This window comes from Phaeodactylum tricornutum, chromosome 4 (assembly GCF_000150955.2).
Source record: "Phaeodactylum tricornutum CCAP 1055/1 chromosome 4, whole genome shotgun sequence".
In the NCBI taxonomy this organism is placed as follows: domain Eukaryota; phylum Bacillariophyta; class Bacillariophyceae; order Surirellales; family Neidiaceae; genus Phaeodactylum; species Phaeodactylum tricornutum.
In genome coordinates this window covers 817,213-835,063 of record NC_011672.1, presented here as the reverse complement: position 1 = coordinate 835,063, position 17,851 = coordinate 817,213, and the positions used below count along the sequence as shown (strand labels likewise).

General features: G+C 48.7%; 5 protein-coding genes across 5 annotated transcripts; 2 read left to right on the top strand and 3 right to left on the bottom strand.

The window, feature by feature from the left end:
- Positions 1-145: 145 nt before the first annotated feature.
- On the top strand, positions 146-4,183 carry PHATRDRAFT_44535 (predicted protein; the record flags this gene model as incomplete). Its single annotated transcript, XM_002178549.1, has 3 exons — positions 146-2,001; positions 2,081-2,871; positions 2,940-4,183. The coding sequence occupies 3 exons, from the start codon at positions 146-148 to the stop codon at positions 4,142-4,144; spliced, it is 3,852 nt and encodes a 1,283-aa protein (XP_002178585.1). The 3' UTR covers positions 4,145-4,183.
- Positions 4,183-5,593, bottom strand: PHATRDRAFT_44534 (predicted protein). Its single transcript, XM_002178277.1, has one exon. It carries the CDS (start codon positions 5,482-5,484, stop codon positions 4,231-4,233), a length of 1,254 nt encoding a protein of 417 aa, XP_002178313.1. The 5' UTR covers positions 5,485-5,593; the 3' UTR covers positions 4,183-4,230.
- Positions 5,594-8,811: 3,218 nt separating this feature from the next.
- PHATRDRAFT_44532 (predicted protein) lies at positions 8,812-13,367 on the bottom strand (the record flags this gene model as incomplete). Its single annotated transcript, XM_002178276.1, has 2 exons — positions 8,812-11,220; positions 11,304-13,367. The coding sequence occupies 2 exons, from the start codon at positions 13,365-13,367 to the stop codon at positions 9,391-9,393; spliced, it is 3,894 nt and encodes a 1,297-aa protein (XP_002178312.1). The 3' UTR covers positions 8,812-9,390.
- Positions 13,368-13,855: 488 nt separating this feature from the next.
- PHATRDRAFT_44531 (predicted protein) lies at positions 13,856-15,139 on the top strand. The gene has a single exon (XM_002178548.1). It carries the CDS (start codon positions 14,081-14,083, stop codon positions 14,978-14,980), a length of 900 nt encoding a protein of 299 aa, XP_002178584.1. The 5' UTR covers positions 13,856-14,080; the 3' UTR covers positions 14,981-15,139.
- Positions 15,140-15,415: 276 nt separating this feature from the next.
- PHATRDRAFT_44530 (predicted protein) lies at positions 15,416-17,473 on the bottom strand (the record flags this gene model as incomplete). The annotated part of the gene is made up of 1 exon (XM_002178275.1): positions 15,416-17,473. The coding sequence occupies one exon, from the start codon at positions 17,471-17,473 to the stop codon at positions 15,416-15,418; it is 2,058 nt and encodes a 685-aa protein (XP_002178311.1).
- Positions 17,474-17,851: the final 378 nt, after the last annotated feature.

Sequence of the window (17,851 nt, the reverse complement as noted above, 5' to 3'; positions counted from 1 at the left end):
TTCCTCCTGCTACTATTTCGATTTCCTCCTTTGCTATTGGATAGCATTCCCCAGTTTCCAGTGCTAGAAGCTCGCATTGTGCACCCTCCAACCAAAGGACGGTAGACCCCAGGCGTACTCCGGAAATTTCCGACTTGGACAGGCAATGCCCTTCGTGAACGACCTAGAAATGCCTCCCACCGTGTCTACCGAATTCACGCCTCTGCTGCGTCACGAAAGCGAGACGGAGGAGGGAGAAGCTGCCCCGACATCCCGTGAGCGTCTCTACCTATTTTTAGAAGCCAAAACTCCGGCAGGTCGCTGGTACGAACGCTTCATCTTCGCGCTAATTCTCCTCAACGTCGCGAGTTTCATTCTCGCTTCCCTGTTTGTGGAGGACTACAACGACGCTCCTTGGGCCTCTCGCAAACACGGCTTGTGCGGAAATCTCTGCGACGCACTCTGGTTCGGCAATTATCGCGACAATGGTTTGGAATGGCTGCAGTTGGGCTCGACCAGTGTACTAGAGATTGGTACCGTATTGGTCTTTTCCGTAGAGTATGTGCTGCGTCTTTACACGGCCGATTTGGAAGATGCTCGCTATACCGGCCTTGCTGGTCGTCTCCGTTACGTGCCGACTTTCTTCAGCATGGTGGACCTCGCCTCGACGGTGCCGTTTTACGTCGATATCTTTTTGCGCCATACGGATTTAGCTGCGTCCAGTTTTTTGCGAATGTTTCGGCTCTTCCGGATGATGCGAGTCGAAGGACGCTACGATACAGCCTTGACCATGGTGGATGACGTCTTTGCCGCCCAAAAAGCTATTCTTGGAACCGCCCTTTTTGTCGGCTTTACGACGTGGATGACGGTTAGCAGTCTCTACTACCTAGTAGAACGCCGAAGTAATGACATGATATATTGTGGCGCGGCACCGGAATACTGCCCTGGCGACCTCGATACGAATCTATGTGTTATCGACGATTGGGGTGTGACGAATTGCACCGCGGCGGGATGTCCAGCGACCGAAGAATACCCCGAACCGTGTTACAACCTATTCAATTCCATTCCTATGGCGAGCTACTACGCTCTGTTAAATCTTTTTGGTGAATTCCCGCTTATTGATCAGCATTCTTCGGCCGGTCAAGTGATTGGCACTTTGACGGCGGTGGTGGCGGTCGCGGTTTTCGCTTTGCCCGCAGGCATAATAGGAAACGGCTTTGAAGATGTAATTGAGAAACGCCGGGACACTTCTGACGAACCATCAGAAATTGTCGAAGAAGGAGGAATGACGAGCGGACACCAATCTCCGAACGCCACTCCTCGAGGATGGTGGTACAATCTATTACACGCCCAAACAATTCCTGGAGCGGCGGCTCTCGATCGCTTCATCAATTCACTCATTGTGTTGACCGCCTTGTCCTTTATGCTGGATACAATTTCGACGCTGTCGTCCAAGACGCACATCCTTTTGGATAGTTTTGAGCTCATTTCTGTTACCGTCTTCACATTAGAATTTGCAATGCGTGTTTATGCAGCCAAGGAAGATCCTAAATACAACCACCCCGGTGGCCGATTTGCATACATGATGACGTTCCTCGCACTTGTAGATATTCTGAGTTTTCTACCCTTTTGGTTCGAAGTTATCTTCACTGGAAAGATTATTACCCCGTACTCCGACTCGTCTTCAACCTGGAGTAACGTCGTCAAGGGTCTCCGATTGCTACGTATTTTACGTTTTGAACGATACACGCACGCCTTCACCAGCTTTGACGACGTACTGGCACGCAACAAGGACGTGTTGGCCGTCACTGCGTTCACTGCTATACTTTTCTGGGTATTCTTTGGGGCGTTTTTGTACTTCACCGAACGCGACAATCCCGACGAAGAAATGGCGTCCAATTACAACACTGTACCAAATGCCATGTGGATCACCTTGCTTAATCTGGCCGGCGAATCACCCTTGAGCCAGTATTCAATGGCTGGCAAAGTGGCCACGGGCGTTCTTGGTCTGTTCGCGACAGGGTAAGCTTTGTCGTACGGCCATTTCCGATCATGTCACGTTGTATTCCATTTCTAACACAACCCATTCCTTGAATGACAGAGTATTTGGTATTCCGATTGGTGTGTTGGGGGCTGGGTTTGAAGAAGTCGTCGAACAGGAAAATGAAGACAATACGGAAGAGCTGGAGTTTCAAGACCATTCTACAAGAAGTACGGAAAACCTTGGAATTTCCGTGGAACAAGCTGCCTACAATTTTGTCAATGGAAACGGGTCTACAGCGGCGCAGTATTTTGAAAAAATGATCTATGTTCTTATTTTCTTGGCTGTAGCGGTCGGTGTGTGGCAGACTCTGGAAGGGCAAGAGAACACCTTCAGTGAAGTGGAATGGGGCGCAGTGATCATATTTACCGCCGAATACCTCATTCGGCTAATAGGTGCTGGGGCTGATCCTGACTTTGCCAAGGGCTGTGGTGTAGTTCAGAGTCGTCTCCGATTTCTGATCAGTTTCTACTCGATCATTGATCTGTTAGCGATTATCCCTTTTTACGTCGCATTTGCTTTGCCGAATTCGATTGTGAATGACTACGACGAGTACCTAAGAATGCTTCGTATCCTACGATTAATCAAGCTGGATAAATATGTCCCGAGCATTACTTTAATTGACGACGTGATTCGGCTAAAATTTAACTCATTGAGGGTGGCATTTTTTGCTGCCATTACTCTCTGGATTTTGTTTGCAGCCCTCCTCTTTCTTTGCGAGCATAAGGATGGATGGAACAGCATTGACAACGTGCCGCTATACGGTTGCGATGAGAACTGCTCGATGGTGGACCGTTTCCAGAACTTTTTCGACAGTATGGTGTACACTGGTATTCATTTGACCGGTGATTGTAAGCAAATTCGTTGTTCCTTGGTCATCTGCTTTCCACTTACACTCACATTCGAGCATTTTTTGCAGATCCCATCATTACATACTCCTGGCCGGCACGATTCGTCAATTTTTTCATGGTCATAGCTGCAGTAGGGGTTGTTTCGATCCCCAGTGGTTTGATCGCAAGTGGGTTTGTTCAAATCGTACAGAGTAAGAATAAAGTTCAGCGTGGCGAGGATCCTATTTCTCCTGGTGGCCGGGCAGGAGATGATTGGTACGAAATTCACTATCGCACTCTCGAAGGAGTAGATCCTCCTCCTTCACCTCTCGGTCCAAAAGTTGACGAATGGCAACATGCAGTGAACAAGTTCTTGAATGGGACCAAAATCTCCGGTAGCCACACGCAGTGGACCCGAGTTTCCTACGCATCGCGAGTGTTTATTTTTGCCGTCATTATTTCAAACGTGCTTGCTGTCCTGGTAGAAAGCATCCCACGTATCGACAAGGCTGTCGGCAACCAGGCTGGCAACTTCTTCGATGTTTTTGAAGCTTTTTCTGTCATGATTTTTGCTTCCGAGTATATTTTGCGACTCTTCTGCGCACCTAAGAATCGTGAAGCCCTCTACAGTACCTTCATTTATGCAACAACATTCTTTGGTATTGTTGATTTGCTCTCTACAGCTCCTTGGTTTGTGCAAGAAGCTTTAATTGCGACTGGCCGACTGAATGCCGGCGGCGACTCAGCCAAAATATTCCGTCTGTTTCGTATTTTCCGTATCCTGCAATTAGAGGACTTCATCACGGCGTTTAGCAAGCTCGATAACGTCTTTCGAGCTTCAAAGGATGTACTCAAAGCCACAGGTTTAATGGCGTTGATTATATGGGTCGGGTGTGGAGCGCTGTTCTTTATCTTTGAAGAGAACAACCCGAATTGGCGCGTATGCGACGCTTCGATTCCGTTATCGACGCCAGATCCAAACCAACCAGGGTGCTACGATTTTGGCAGTACAGCAGCTTGCAACCAAATCTATCCCGGCTTGTGTACGCAAAAGGCCTTTACAGATATGCCGAATGCGTTGTACTATACAGCCGTCTTTCTCGGTGGGGAATGGGGTGTGGTGGACTTTACATGGCCTGGTAGGATGGTCTGTCTCTTTCTGTGCGTCATCGGAATCGGGCTATACGCAATTCCGATTGGTTCACTTTTTGACAGCTTTGGAGCCGTCTTGGGTATGGGAGGTGACGATGATGAAGAAGAGGAGAGAGCCGAGGAGGGTCCCGAAGGAAAGTAAGGGGCTTCACCGTAAATCCTAATTTTTTTCAAAGAAATCAAAATCAGTTGGCTCTATTGCTGTACGGCTTAACTTTTTCGGAAAGACTATTGTATGTCTGCCCAAGCTTCAAATCGGTTAGGAAAGAATCGCGTCGACTCCAATGTTTCGTCCCGCACCAAAATGCCCATGCGTTCAGCCGCCAGTAGTTCTTCGTGAGCCAGCAAGGCTGAGATTTGACACTGTCGTGAGGCTTCCGTTTCCGTCAAACCCTGTGGGGCGTCCAAAGCCAAAGCTTGCAGTTTCTCTGCCATAGCGTGATCGTCAAAGGAGTCATCCTGAATAACAATTAGTCCACTTGGAAAAACCCGTCGAGACATCCCGATGGACAATGCGTCCATCTGAGACGCTGCCTTGGTCAAGTCTTCGGGCGAAATCAGGTTTGTGCCACGCGCACGATTAAACAAGCAGTACACATCCGTCAGTGTTAGTATACCACCAGCCTTGTGTAAATGGGGTTCTAAAAAGTCGGCCAGCTGTCGGGCCAATTGCGTATAGTATGCATCTTCCGAGCCTAGAAAGTTCGCTTTGGACAGGGCCGACGTCATTCCCATGTTTTGCAGCAAATCTGCCAAACGGGTTGCATCCTGTTCGTCTTGTGAGGAAACTTCTTTTTGCTTATCGAGCGTTGCCACGTATTTGTGAATGACAGCGACGAGTTCATGGGCTTCCCGTAGCAACGTTTCGGCGTCTCCATCGAAAGCGGAGTCCGTGAGACGAGCCGCTTGAGCGTGCCGAGTTTTGTGCTTGGCGAGAACCGCGTCGACGCCTACCTTGCGGGAAGTCAAATTTGCTACAGCCTTTCGGTGTTGCGCTGCCCGGTCGGCTGTCTCCCAATCTTGACGTGAAAGCGCCTTTTGTATGTGGTAGAGCACGGCATCTCGATCTTTATTGGCCTCTTTGCCTTTGAACACGAGAAGAAACTCCCCGCTGTAGGAGTCCAATATTATTTTAGGACTCTTAAAAAGTTGGTTTTCAGTCACAGCGGCTAGAACGTGAGAAAGGTGGATATAACGAGCGTTGACTCGTTTGTCCGACGTTTGCTGCATGAGGACGATCCGGTGGGTTGTGATAGTGACAGTCAAGCCCATCTTTCGATCCACCCAAGCCTTCCCATGTGTGGATACCGCTTGTCCGTTGGCACCTATTGCTACCATGGGATCGTCCACTCCACTACGCAATTCGCAATCGTTTTCTCGGGCAATAAGCTCGACTTCAATATCATCCTGCTTCTGTAGTAGACCAGCCGAAGTCAAGTCAGCCACTGGTAAGCACTCAAAAGGCGAATATGTTTCATTCATACTCGTTGAGTCAAACGGAGAGTGCTCACTTGTGTCAAATCAAGCTTGTAATTGATGAAATGACTGTCCGCTTTATCGGAAAGCCCGCACGTGTGCAACTGCTCATTGTCTCGATTGTTTGTCGCCATCTTCAGGCGACTGCTACTCTTCTCCTCATTTTCGGGTTGTCGCGATGATGGGAGACAGATAAGAGAGTCTAATTTCAGGAGCAAGAATTGATTCAAGATACATTTAACAACCAGATATGCGGTACGACACATAGAAGATACATTTTGGACATCAAAAACGACAAGCAATCAAAGCTAACTCTAACTCCGGTCGCAAAATCAAATATGCAACCCTAAGTACTGGACTAGGTTAACAGTCCGTAAATACTGCATGTCCGCAACCCGTAGAACCTTTGAATCACGACATGCACACATCAAGTAATGGAAGTCGACACGAATTTCATCTTTTTGCGGATTGGCATTACTCTGTCCATCATCGGGTTTGAGAAGCACGCTTCGTCACGTGGAAACGAGAATCAACAACACAGCTTCATAGTTTGGATACTATTGATCGACCCTCAGCTTTCAGGCGAGCGTGAGGGCTTTGGAAATTCCCTCGGTCAATAGACGACAAACGAAAATAGTTTTTTAGTCCGTTTTGGCGTGATAGTGTCAGAGACCGTGCAAATCAAAGCAACGCGTTCAGTGGTTTTCAAGAGGACTAAAGGTGATATCGGACTTGAGGATGCAGGCAAGATCATCCTCCAGTTGCTGCACATTTGTAATACTGCTAGCTTTGGAATACATCTACTCATATTGGTCGGTCCAAGCCTTTTCTATTTATTCTCGTACCAAGTTTTCGGCATCGAGGCTATCTCATTCAACATCTACCGCACTTATGGGAATTAAAGGCTTTCGCAGTTGGTTTGAATCCCAATTTCCCAGTGCCATTCTCGGCATGGTTGCGGAAGATTCGAACGACGTCTTTGATCACGTCCTTGTCGATATGAATCAACTCTTGCACATTTGCGTCCGCAAAAGTCGGTCGGATGGACACGGCCTTACCTTGCTTATGAAGGAACTCGATGCGGTTGTCGCCTTGGCCACCCCCACACAAAGTCTCGTGCTGGCGATGGATGGCCCCCCGAGTGCCGCCAAACTCGCGACGCAGCGCCGCAGACGGTACAGTACTATTGTCAAGTCGGAATGGAAACTCAAACACCTCTCCCGCCTCGGTGCCCGCCGGATCAACGCCAAAACCCTGGCCCGTAAGAAACGACGGGCGGCTTCTGAATTGCGAACACTTTGTATCACACCTGGAACCGACTTTATGGAGAAGGCCGAAAGCGCCATACTGTACTGGGCGTGGCAACGACTGAGCTCGAACAAATCCATCCTGTCCAAAAACAATGTCAAAATCTTTTTGAGCCCCAGCACCGTCCCTGGAGAAGGCGAAGTGAAGCTTCTGGAGTGGATTTACAGTAAACCACGTAAAGGAGGATCGATTGCAATTTTGGGGGGTGATTCCGATTTGGTGTTAGAGGGTCTGGTTATTCCGCCCGCATCGACCCACAACGTTTTTGTATTGTTGCCCGACGGTAACAAGCGCTATCTTTCTGTAAGCTTATGGGAAACTACCCGCAAACTGCACAAATATCTCAACCACATGACAGCGGCCAGTATGATGAAAGTACGGACTGATCTAGTGCTGCTGCTGATCTTAAACGGTAACGATTACTTGCCTAAGCTTCGTGGCTCCAGCGGCTTCAACAAACTATTTCATTCCTACTTGCGACTGCATCGGGAGTGGAATACCAAAGGACAAGGACATCAGGCTTTCTTGATTGATCCAGATGCCTTGGAATTTAATCTACCCTTTGCTCTGGCCTACTTTCGATACTTGGTAAGCTCCCCATGAACTTGTCCATTTAATATATCGTCGACTCTCACCCAGGCAATTCCATTTACAGGCGGCACTAGCTCCAACCAATTTGTGGAGTAGAGAAAGAATAGATAGTAGCAGCCAGTCCACACTACGCACGTCGACTCTGCAGCAATTGAACAATCTGGTGGACGGGGGACTCTTGCCTTCGCCAGTGGAATTTGAGGTCATTAGAGGAGAAGGAGACGAAGACTATGACGAGAACGACATAGAGCGAGACTATATTTCCGACGACGACGAGGAAGACGAAGATGTTGACGACGTCGATGCAGACAGCGAAGGTGCAGACGTTGAAGACGATTCCATCCTCGTTAGGTTAGTGCTAGGTGAAGCCGGAACAGAGGATTTTTACTCCTTTGAAATTTGGCACCCGAAAGGACAGTCGCTCAAATCGGCGCGACACAGACTCTCCAAAATGGCACTTTCTGAACTGATGGAAGTCGACGACAGCGTCGATGATGAAGAAGAAGAATCAGATGGGACTCCCGGGATTAACAGCAGTGGGTATGAGTGGGAAATTCACCATGCGGTCGATGGAAAGGTAGATACGTACATGTACGGTCTATTTTGGAATCTACAGACTTATCAAGATGGTGTATGCTCAGATTATGCATACAACTACGGGAAGCGGCTTTCCCCAACCGCTGGGGACATAGTTACTTTCCTAGACGATGCCCGCAAGGAAAACCGATCTGTTGGTCTCAAGAGTCTGAGCAGCACTTCATTCACTGCGCCCATTAGTGCTGGTCTTTCATGCCTGGCAGCGTTGCCATCTGCGGTTAAAGACTTAGTACCCGAGCCGTACAAAAGATTGGACGATGCAACTGTCGAAACGATATATTCACTGTGCATGGACCCTAAGGACAACTACTTTGATATGAGAAAGTTCGAAGAACTGTGTGAAGATCAAGTGAACAAAATTTTGCCCAATTTTCGGGATGACAGAGATAAAGAATTGAAGTCTGAAGTCAAGGGCCGCCACATCACTGGGGGTGATCACTATTGGACGGTCGTGCTAAAAGTCGGAAAACCTTTGCCGAAACCATTCCATCCGCCGCCTCCTTTTTGTGATCGGCTGTCTACACTACGGGGCAACAATCGAATTCGCATTAATCGTATCGCAGCAACAGATAAATGCCGACCGCGATCAATTTGGGGAGATACTTCGATTCCGACTACCGAACAGCATTTGTCTCTTAGCGAGGAGCCAAAGGAAATAATCCACTCCTTTCCAGGCACCTTCTTGACTAAACACACCTTGGAGGCTGTCCCCTATAAGACAGCATACCGAAAGGAAAGCCCTCGCGCAGCAAGACATAAAGCGAGATTAAAGACGGCTGCCAAACCAATCAACTCAAGAATTGAGAATCCGTCAGGTACTCTAGCTGTGCGTGTTCACAACGAAACAGGTCCTGCGGGGGTAAGAATTGAAGCCTTTGGTGTCACTGGCCCCCCTGCGGAGCCTATGAAAACGCCTGATGGACTTACTGCAATGGCATGTTTGAAGCAGTTGGAAGACGCAGGTTTCGTCGGTAAAATGCAATGGACCTCCGTACGCCCGTCAACTTCTTCTAACACCTTGTCGAATGCGGAGGCGAATGAGCTGGTAGGGCTTACTTTATTGGCAGCTGACGATGGCAATTCTATTCTTCGCGAAAATTTGTTTTATGAGCATGATAGGGACGTGAATACTATTTCAAAACAAGCAATCAAACACCATCTTGCGTCGCTTGCTCTTTGTGATGTAGTAGGTCCAAATTGGCCAGATCTTTCATTCAAAGAACTAAAAAAGTTGCTGGTAAAAAAGCCGGCTGTTGAACATCAGTCGGATAGCTGAACGCTGCGCTATTCCTCCATCTCTTCTGTGATTCACGTGTCCAAATTGCGCACATTTGATCACAGGGTCTTGCTTCCGACTTTGTGTGCATAATTGTGTGTTGTTGTAATGCATAGAAAGTGTTACTACTTATCCTAAGATCAGCGACATTGAAACGCCGACGCTTGAACGTGCGCTGTTCCGCCGACAATGGTAACAAGTTCTTGTCTCGAAACGTACTGCTGTAAATCCGAGTAGCGTGCGAGAAACTTGACTTTCTCTCGAGTTCTTGGCGAATCCACAAGCTTCGATAACGTAAAGGCGCCTCCAATTGCAGTACGAGTATATTTTGTGTTCCCATGCCCGACAACAACCAACGCTTTGTGCAGCCGTTCGGGATAGTGCGACAGCGCAATCTTCAACAAACGCTTGACAACAGCTTCGTTCGTGTGAGCATGCCAGTGTTCTTCTGAATCGATACGGGGATTGTTACCTCTGGGCTCATTGATCGCGTCGTCAATTCCCACTTCGCCGTCCAACTGCTCCGAGGTTTCAGACTCATCCTGCTCTTCATCGAGGTCCATCTCAAATACAGCGGAAGCAGCATTGGAATCCAATACATGGGTTTTGTCACCCCTATTTTCGGTCATCGACGCCGATCCAGCGGACATTTTTCTCCGCTTCGCCATTTGAGGCCGTCCTAGTGTGACAATTAAAGTACACCGGACACCCGAATCTTCTTTTAAAAGCTTTCTCAAGCTCTTGTCGAATCTGTAAAAAACAGCGGCAACAACAGCATTTTCGTCTCCCCTCCATGGACCGAGGCATGTGTGTCGAAAGTAGAAAATCGGATTGCCCATTAAATCAATACCTTGCTGGAAGAATTGAGCATTTTGAAGCTCGACGCGGCACAATGGCTTGTTTATAGGAAAGGTAAGACCTTGCCAAGCAGCACTTTCGACCAATCGCACTGCGGTGTTTTTGAGGCTGCATTCACTTCCTATATAAAATCGAAGGATATCCGATCGGTTTACTGTTCGAAGAATTGGAATTTGTAGCACTTCATCCCAATGTTGCCCACCTCCTGAATCTGCAAGCCATGGTACGTCATGAGATGACGAGAACGGCGTAGTTGCCATCGGATCGAACTTTCGATGATTCAACTGCTCCCTCCGTACTGGAACGGTCACATCCTTAAGAATCACAATTAGCTCGTTTACAGCTTTTTCAAATGGATTGATGGTCGAAACTACCACCGCTTCGTCATCGAATTTTGGATGATTTGGTGTATTAGACCTTTTTTTTCTACCGGTTGTTGAGTAAAAATCTAGAATGCGACCGACTTTCTTCCCTATCAAGCGGGCAGCAGCAACAACTGGATCCGTAACGAAGATTTGGAAGAAGAGACTCATCATTGGTCTCGGGGCTCTTGAATTTGCCAAAGAGACGAGTTCGTTGGTATCGTCGTCGTTTCTCGTGATCGAAGGACGTAAACAATTTAAATGGAGACTTGTGTCTTCGGGGTTCGTTCGTACAACTCGGACTGCTGCGATTGCCCTCTCGGGTAACTCATCAATTTTCTCAGCCGCAATAAGAAACGTAAAGTCAACCACATCTCGTGCCAGTCCTCCACACTCGACGTAACTCAAGAGAATTCGAGTCGCAAACGAATTGGATTTCCGGGAATCCAGATGAACAACCGTGGCAACGTAGTTCAAAGGCAACGACTTATCTCCTTGAAGAGATCCCCCGTAGTGAAATGTTGATCCAATGCTGGCCACATGCAAGGCAGGAATCAACCTTCGCTCTGGATATGAGACGCTCTGTGGTACACATCGAAAGCCCGTCCAAGCTAATCTAATCAGGAGCGACAACATGTTCAATGCGCACCACGTCAAAAGTGTCATTTTGTTGGCTTCAATTCCCAGTTGAAAGATCACCTCCAGCTTTCGATCACGCAAACTCTTATCCCCTTTTACATATCGATCAAACTATGTCAAGAGGAAGTCGAGGTTAGAGGCCTTACATGTTCAAAACGTTTTTTTGGCCGCTATCATACTGCACTCGCGCTTACCACCAAGTCGAATGCCAAATCTATTCCTTTTGCCAAGCTCCGAACCCAAACATAAATGTGTGCGACTCTTTGTGTTTCCTGAAACCAAGCTGTTACAAAAAATTGCAAGTCAGTATTTTCTTCCACCAGCTTACGTAAGGACGGGATCACTAGGACGGGATCGTTTCGACAGAGTCCTTCTACGGAAGGCTCGTTGGCCGGAATGTGAAACATGTGCACGGCAACCAGCGTGCAAGCTTGTGTTGCGCTGATCGTCGACCGTTTGATTTTGTTGTTGACCAATTGCCAATCACGCTTGCTCCGCAGACCTTGTAAGCCCCGTACCTGACATGGGATATCACGGGAAACTGTAGGCTCGTAGTAAACGTTCTTCTCATCACAATCACATAAATAATTATCGGTATTATCATCGTATGCCAACCGCTTTCGAATATAATTTTTCGCTCGAGGATACTGCAGCAATTTCCATCCTTTATTTGCGACCGAGCGTGCTTTCACATATGAATCAACCAAGACGGAAGCACGAGCTACGCGCTTTCGCCAACGAAGCAACTGCTCCATCCGAGACGGATCACTTCGCTCATGAGGCACAGCATCTTCTGGTAAGCGTGGAACGAAAAGGCGAAAGAAATCAACCGGACCTAGCAAGAGCCGCTGCTTGGAGTATTTGTAGAGATCAGACATATGCCCCTTGCCGTCACTCGCATCACTGCTTTCCACAGGGGTTGTGGCCTGCTTGGACTCAGGGTTTGTTGCGTCTTTCTTGCTGCGTGAGTGAGGTCGGCTAGCTTTGTTCGACTGCAACCATCGTATCATGTCTAGCGTAAACCGAATTGCGGGAAAGCTACTACCCAAGCATCGCATCAGATCGTCCCACGCAATTCCTTCGCAAACACAATGTAATTTTTCGTTTAAGGGTTGCCACTGAGTATCGTGAAGAACGTATTCGGAGCCAGCAAATGCTTCACTCCCCTGATGTAATATTGACAAGGCATCGTACATATGCCGAATCTGTGCTCCTAGTAGTTGCAGCGCAATTACGTCTGTTTGAAATTGTGCCGCTGCCGCTGCTGATTCGAAGGTATGCTCCATCCATTCCGAACGCGGCTTGCCTTTGACGTAGACATGCATCACACCGCCCTCCGGGAGGCCATGCGTCTGGACAGAGCAGTCAGCTGCTAGCCAACGCAGTGCTTTTCTTTCCAACAGATCTGATGAGGACCCGTTTGTTTTGAGATGCGGGGTTTTATTTGACGAGGCTGAAGATAGCGTGACTACTCTTTTCGTCCTATCCAAGACAGTCAGAGTTGCTGTAGAAGTAGCCAACGACAGTTGTAGGGTCCGTTGCAATTGTCCGACGCTCGATAACAGTCGTTTGGAAGCTTCAGCCCAGGTTGGCGGGGGTGTCCAAGTAGTGAAAGCAATAGTCGTCACTGAGGGTCCATAATATCGAGCATGCGATTCTTCGGAAGGCTGTTGTCGTTCGTAGTTTTTTTCGTACATCCAATCTTCGTCGTCGTCATATGCGGCCAGCATCATCTCATGTGCAAAGCTGTTACTGGCACTCCGCTGTGAATGATCTTTCCATGACGAATACGCGGATGTGTTGGGTGGAAAGTCCTGACTGCGGGTCCTTTCTGGTACACGGGTCCGCCTCCACCACCATTGGCGCGCTGTGAAGGAAGACCATGAACGCGCCCCACTCTCGCTAGTAGAGGCACGAGCACGAGCACTCCCCGACAACAACAAGGAAGGCGGTCGAGGACGTTGACTTCGCAACGAAAGCTGTAGCCGCCGTTTTTGACGACGATACACTCGCCACACACCAATCCAGAAAACAGCACTAAGCAGCGACACAAACATGTATGCAAGTGGCATGCCTTCCACACGACGCTCTGCGTTTTTGTATGCTACCATCCACAGCGCTGGGAGCTTAACATTGGAAAAGAGACTGCGAGTGATGCCGGGAAACAGACTCGCTGTGTCGGACGGCGGCACGGAACCACCAATTGGGTCGTCCAACAAGTCAGGCATTTCAGGCACTGCCTGTGAAACTGTTGTCATGCCCTTTGATGCAAGCGCTTCGCTCCTGGGTTGGACGCTTTAACTCGTACGGGATATGGAATGATGCCACCAAAGACCCCAAAGCTACTACTTCCATTGTGAAATACAATCTGCGGGAATGGGCAATCCCTGTTGTAAGTGCATTCATTCACTGTCAGACCGTGCTATCATTGTTACAACGTGCTATCCTTTGGCTGGGGATGTCGCTGGACTTATGTGTCCAAAAAGCTATTCACCGACACTTATTGTTTTTCCGATTTCTCTGAGGAAGACTACAGAAGAGACATGAATATGATACACATAGCTGGACAATCATAGTAGAGAAAAACATCTGTAGACGTCGTTCGGTACTGGAAACATTGAAAACAGCTGTCAATTGTGTAGGATACCCTTTTCACTGTCAATCCGCGTTCGCATTCTCAGAGGTTCGAACAATCAAATTCACGGGCAAGCCTGCGAGAAAGGACATTGTTCGCACAGTCAATCAAGCAGCGAGAATACGCGATAGATCAATGGCTCGTGGCCTGCTGAACCGAATTCATCTTCGTTTTTTGCTGCGGGGATTCCTAGTTTCTACTACACAACCGATTACTGACAGTAAAAAATACTCGTGAAAGAAGTAGTAGTCCTGCAGATCGACTCGTTGCTTCGCATAAATTCGTTTGAGGCCAGGTGCAAATAGTCGACGAACGCTAGCGTCGTCGCCAAGAAGAATGAAGCAAACCCAGCTTTGGAGTGTCCTTTATTCGAGCTGTTGTATCATTTCGGCCGTCCGAGCCTTTAACGATCCTGTTCCCCAGTCTCTGAAGCTTCCTCAACCACCAGGTCCAGTCATGCGTGCCTGGACGTGTCACGGTCGCACACAAGCGGAACTTGTCGACCGCTTGACGCAGGCCAACATTGTGCAGAGTCCGCTCGTTCAAAGCGTCTTGCAGGCGGTCGATCGAGCCAACTACGTACCCAACGATCCCTACATGGACGCTCCGCAAGCAATTGGTCAGGGTCAGACTATTTCGGCACCCCACATGCACGCATACGCCCTCGAAGCTCTCTTGCCTTGTCTCCAGCAGCAAAAGCAGCATCCAGAACAGCAACGAGACCTCCGTATTCTCGATGTCGGCTGCGGAAGTGGCTATCTGACAGCCTGCATGGGACGTTGGCTGCACTCTCGGAATCCGCAAGAACCGCCCCTACTGGCCAAAGGACAGGTTTACGGAATTGACATTCACGCAGATTTGGTCGACCAAACGCGACGCAACATGCAACTAGGGGATGCCGATTTGCTGTCCTCCGGAACGGTTCAACTGAGCGAGTCGAACGGCTGGAATGGTTGGCCAGTGGCGGCACCGTTTGACGCCATTCACGTAGGGGCTGCGGCGGCTGAATTTCCCCGGACCCTGGCGACGCAGCTCAGCGTGGGTGGTTGCATGGTGGTGCCGATTGGACCGCAAGGGGGTGCCCAACATTTGTACAAGGTCACACGCCTACGAGGACACGGCGATTCCCAGACCGATGCGAATTTACAAGCTCCGTCTTTTGTCATGCAGGATTTTGAAGTATCGCAATTGTTAGGTGTACGGTATGTTCCGTTGGTGGAAGGACCGAAACACTGACCTTTTCCAAGTAGATTTTCTTCGGGGGTTGCAAAACGAAAGGAAGGACATGCCTCCTCCTGTGAAAGGTGCAAGAATCGAGCACATCTAGATACTCTATATGACCTATTAAGCTCGTAACGTTACCAATAATGTAAGTAAAAAAATTAATTGTCATTTACTCTTTGCACTCGCATAGATTCATTCATGTGTTTCGAGTCAAGGGCGAAGATGAATTACAGACCTCACTATGCGTAGTGCACGAAGCGAAACGCAGATCCCACCTTGCACTTTCTTTGATGCGGCTGAAGGAGTATGCATAGAAGATCCAAGCCGTTCTTGTACTTTCGTTGAATTGAAACCCAGTGGTATCGAACGAGTGCTATTAAGTATCGTTCACCCTCGCCAAGCTGATTGCTTTCAGACCGAAACAAATTCGACGCCCTCGTCGTCCATCTAGCCGCTGCACATCATTAATGCGATGAGTTTGAAAGCAGAACCAGCAACCAGCGTTATATTCAGAGTAAGACTGTCACCAGCAACGGCTCGATTTTTTCCTAAGTCGTGCTCGTACAAATAGGAAACGCTCATGTTTGCGTCGTGGTAGGCAGGAATGGTAAAATTGTCCCGGAAGTCGGTGGAATTTGGATTGCCTCGGATAATAGTCAAATCAAACAATGCTTCCGATCCCTCCCAGGGATCACCGTAGCTTCTTAAGGTCTGCAAGGAAATCATCTGAATGAGAGTTGTGACGTGCTCGAGTGACAAGATAATTGAAGCACCGATACCGGTGGGCATGAGACCGATCTTATTTTGCCAGCCGTTGCGGATATCATTTCTGCCATACCAGCCAGTGTTGACTGTCACAAAGGGTTTTAAGTAATCATCCACAGCACGGGCTTGACGAGTGGTACCCACGGGTGTTGCCACGAAGGCCAGGGGACACAATGTGCCTTGCGTATTCATTTCGTCTTCGCAAAGGAGTTTTTCGCTACGATACTGCTGTTGCTGAGTTGCTCGCCAAGTTTTCGCAATATTCACAAGCGACAATGTGTCCTGACCGAGTGGTGGCGGCAGGTAGGTACGATCCAGCAACGTTTGCATGTCGGCGAGCTGCGAGGTAAACTGGCCGTCCTGTAACCGTATTGTAGATATACTATCCGTGAAGGCATGATCGGCGCAGTAGTCGAGTACGGTTTGCAATGCTGCGTATGCAAAGGTCCACGATGCGTGAACATGCCCGGGCATTCCAAAATGCCCGTCCACGATGCGAGATTTTTTGACGGGATCTTCCCAATCAGGAGAAAACAAGGTTTCGTCCGGGTCAGACAGGAAGAAAGAGCGCACGGAAAAGGACGAACTGACGTAACCAAGCTCATAGTAGTCCGCCAAGAGACGGACCGCATCCTTTTGTATGTCTTCACCGAGGAGACTTTCGATGTAATTACCAAAGTGCTCGTCAAAAAACCAAACCATTGGTGGATCGTGACAGGGGCGCGACTTCCAAACCGCGCGAATGAAGTCCTCCGCGCGAGCGAGCGATGCGTTAAAGTGAGTGTACGTTGCCGTCGCGGCAGTGCTCGAAAAATAGGCATTATCGTTGACGGCATATCCATTGATGACAACATCGGGTCCACCTATATTCACTAGATCCGCCGCACCCGAGTAGAGACGGTATTTGACAATCGGGACCGCCAGTTGTGAATTGGTGCCTCCGACACCGAGGTTGTAAATCTTCACGACTCCTTCGCCCAGTGCGTAATCGACTAGGGCTTGCAATCGATTGGGCCAAGTGCAGCTTCTTCCCTTTATAACAGTATCGTACATATTTCTCTTTCTTTCTCTGAGTAAAGAACGGTTCGTCACTAGTTCGAGTGCAGCCGGGGGAATAAAATCGCAATTAGTCCCTTCCACCACTGATCCTCCAAATACAGCGACATACAAGGGCGGCGCCGATGAATTGGCTAGCTTGGTTTCCACAATATTTAAAACGCGTTTCGTATCCGCCGCATTCGGTGGATTGCGAAGTCCGCGTTGCAACAAGAAGGGACTCACCGTGTCAAAGAGTTTCTCTATCCATGGTCGATGTCGCCCGTCCTCATCGTTGGCATGATTGGTTTTATTCATAATCGCTTCTCGATGCGAGGACCAGAGCGCACTTGCTGACTGTTCGTACCGGAATCTTTGGCAGAAGGGGTGGGAGGATGTGCGGGCGCGAGCTGCGGCAGCAAAGTCCGAGCCGTCGACCAGCAGTTCGCTCCGGGAATCCTCTTTCGTGTCCTCTACAAGTGGAGTTTGACATGCTTCATCGCTGGATGAGGTAGGCATGCGTTCTTCCTCGAATGCGGAAAAGTATGTAGGATTCTCGATGGCCAAAGGTGGAAGCCACTGTACCGTTTGACGTTCTTGAAAAAAGAGCCGCCTCACCACCGAAAGCGCCAGGCTTGCCAGAATAGCCATCACAACTAGACGCCAACGCCATTTCTTCCCTCGTGACAGCTTGGCCGAAGCCATCACAGACAGTCCTCAGGATTCCAAAGAACGGAGTTTTCCAAGTTGGTTCTGTGAATGTAAGCGTTGTCTAAAGGTATAATGGTTGGTTGGTTGGGTTGTTGGTCATTGTAATTATCGGTGTTTGTGAAGAAACCACCGAAACAAGCTAGGAATGTGCGGACTTTTTGGGATGCCGACGAACGATGGATGCAGCGAGTCTTGCTAACACTGGAACCAATTCACGTTTGTGACGTCATTAGACTGAAGGTGTTGAATTGGAAGGGGCCCAGAGTGGCAACGGCGTCACAGTTTACTGTCACTGTTACTGTCAGTTCGAACCTAAAGAGCGCTTCTTCAACCTGGATCTCCGAACTGTAAATACACGATCAATTTGGTGCC

Excerpts from the sequence above, each read along its gene's own strand:
- PHATRDRAFT_44534 (XM_002178277.1), bottom strand. The coding sequence starts at position 5,484 with ATGAATGAAACATATTCGCCTTTTGAGTGCTTACCAGTGGCTGACTTG.
- PHATRDRAFT_44531 (XM_002178548.1), top strand. The coding sequence starts at position 14,081 with ATGAAGCAAACCCAGCTTTGGAGTGTCCTTTATTCGAGCTGTTGTATC.